The following is a 2,216-nucleotide window of genomic DNA, read 5'->3' as shown; positions in this document are numbered from 1 at the left end:
GGCAAAATGTCCAAAATATAATAATTATTCATTAAAATGATATATTATATTATATTATATTATATTGACATTTAATTTCTCAGTCCATGATGTATTTACTGAAACAGCTAAGTTCTCCTGCTCGCGGAGCCATGCAATCAGTGTGTCAGCTTTGTGCAAGCTTCTGACCATTACTTTGTTTTGGATAAAAAAAACATTGCATTCCCTTTTTATCATTTGTTCCTTGTATGGTGGGAGACATCTGGTGTTATCTGTCCCTATCTTGGAGAATAGCCACCTGTACTAACAGCACCAGATCTGAAAGACAACAGCTTCCTGTAGCTACAGCAGCAGTAATTAAACACAGACAGGGATGGTTGCATGAAGGTGGACTTCTCGAATGTGTGCACTGTGAACTGTGTGTTGCAGGGTCTGTGTGCACGACAAGAATCAAGACAGGAGTGGGCTACCCACAACTCAGTGCTGTAATAGAGTGTGCAGACTCAGCCCATGGACTCAAAGGACACATTATCTCTGTAAGTCCACATCACAGCACAGAAAAATAATAAAGTAAAGCCAAAGTTACTAATGTTAGTATTATGTATTTAGTATATATTAGGCACAGTGTACTTCTTAAAGCTATCTTCCTCTCTGTGTGGAAAGGAAATCTAAAAAAAGGTAAATGAGCAAGTTGGTAAAAGTCCATCCTTTAGAGGTCAGGGACCCGTCAAGGATGCACTGCAGCAAAAATCTGCCTCAGATAAAGAAAATGCTAAAATTAACAAGTGCAAATGTGTGATAGCCTCAACCACATACATGCATGTCTGCACATGCTCATGCATTCACACACACAACCTCACAAACACTTAGTCACCTGCTCAGTGATGCAACAACTGGTTCATGACTTATGAAAGGGTGCATGGCACCTCAACATGGAGGCTGCTCATGGCCAGTCTTTCTTAAGAAAATCTTTTTTAAGTCTGTGAATCTATTTGGAAGTCATGCACCTTTCTTTATTGGCCACTGAACGCAAACACACATCTTTACACACACACACAACTTCAATACCAAATTTCAGTTTCCCAGGGCAAAGACTAAAGGGTGGGGAACTCTTAGGAACTGAGCAACCAACCAAATGGCCCACCTATAGTACTGCTGGTGACAGCTAAAGGACAAATATGAAAGTACAACAACATAGTTTGCATTTAGTGATTTGCACTGAAAAGTGAGCACTCATTTTTAATGTTAACGAAACATTATGCAACTTTTAGTTGATTTTTGAGTCTCATTCATAAGTCGTCAAATACCGGTGCGTTCGTTTGATGGTCAGACCGAAGCACCAACCCAAAACTTCTGCATAATGTTACTTTAAGCTACTGAGTTGTCTGCACAGGACAGGGTCCAAAAAACATCCAAGATTCCTCACCGACTCTATAATGCAAATCAACATTATAGCCTAATAATCGTGGTTAGTAAGTGTTTCAGAGAGGTTTACTTGCTAAGGCACAATGACAGAAGTGATTGCATTTATTTTAACATGAGTACAGTGATAAAAGTACTGGGTTGGAGCCACAAGAGGGCATCCTCAGTCTTCAAAAACTGATGATCTGTGATTCAATGTGAGGCTATATATGTTTTTTTTTCTCTGTTCAGGACGGTGGCTGCAGTTGCCCAGGTGATGTAGCAAAGGCCTTTGGTAAGTATTCAACCACAATACTGGGTAATATATGACTGAGCTGTAATGTCTTATAAATCCAACCACGACCTCTCTGCCTTTGTTCCCCAGGTGCAGGGGCGGACTTTGTGATGATGGGAGGAATGCTTGCAGGGCACGACCAGTGCACCGGGGAGGTCATCGAGAAGAACGGCAAGAAATACAAACTCTTCTACGGCATGAGCTCGGACACAGCCATGAAGAAATATGTGGGTGGAGTTGCTGAATACAGGTGAGCGACTAAGCAAATCAGGAGTTCATGCATTTGGTTCCATCAATTGTCCAAATCAGCGCGCTTCAAAAAGGATTCCTATTCTCCTTGATAGTTTAGTTTTTGTCTATTTAATTTATCAAAAGAACAAGTGACCAAGTTACTTGTGCAAACAGTGCACACCTTGCAAAACAAAAGTTGGCACAAAAACACACAACAACCTCAATTTAAGTGCCCCATGCAGATTTCTTGCACTATAATAAGTAACTACAAATCGCACAAAAATAAATGCAGTATGAAACACACAATAAC

At 40.4% G+C, this 2,216-nt stretch overlaps 1 protein-coding gene across 1 annotated transcript; it reads left to right on the top strand.

The window, feature by feature from the left end:
- Window positions 1-408: 408 nt before the first annotated feature.
- LOC121940886 (GMP reductase 1-like) lies at window positions 409-1,932 on the top strand (the record flags this gene model as incomplete). The annotated part of the gene is made up of 3 exons (XM_042483565.1): window positions 409-515; window positions 1,633-1,675; window positions 1,766-1,932. Coding segments are annotated over 3 exons (314 nt in total), but the record flags the coding sequence as incomplete, so codon positions are not given.
- Window positions 1,933-2,216: the final 284 nt, after the last annotated feature.

Source organism: Plectropomus leopardus, unplaced genomic scaffold, assembly GCF_008729295.1.
Source record: "Plectropomus leopardus isolate mb unplaced genomic scaffold, YSFRI_Pleo_2.0 unplaced_scaffold9738, whole genome shotgun sequence".
In the NCBI taxonomy this organism is placed as follows: Eukaryota; Metazoa; Chordata; class Actinopteri; order Perciformes; family Serranidae; genus Plectropomus; species Plectropomus leopardus.
This window is presented reverse-complemented; position numbering and strand designations above follow the sequence as displayed.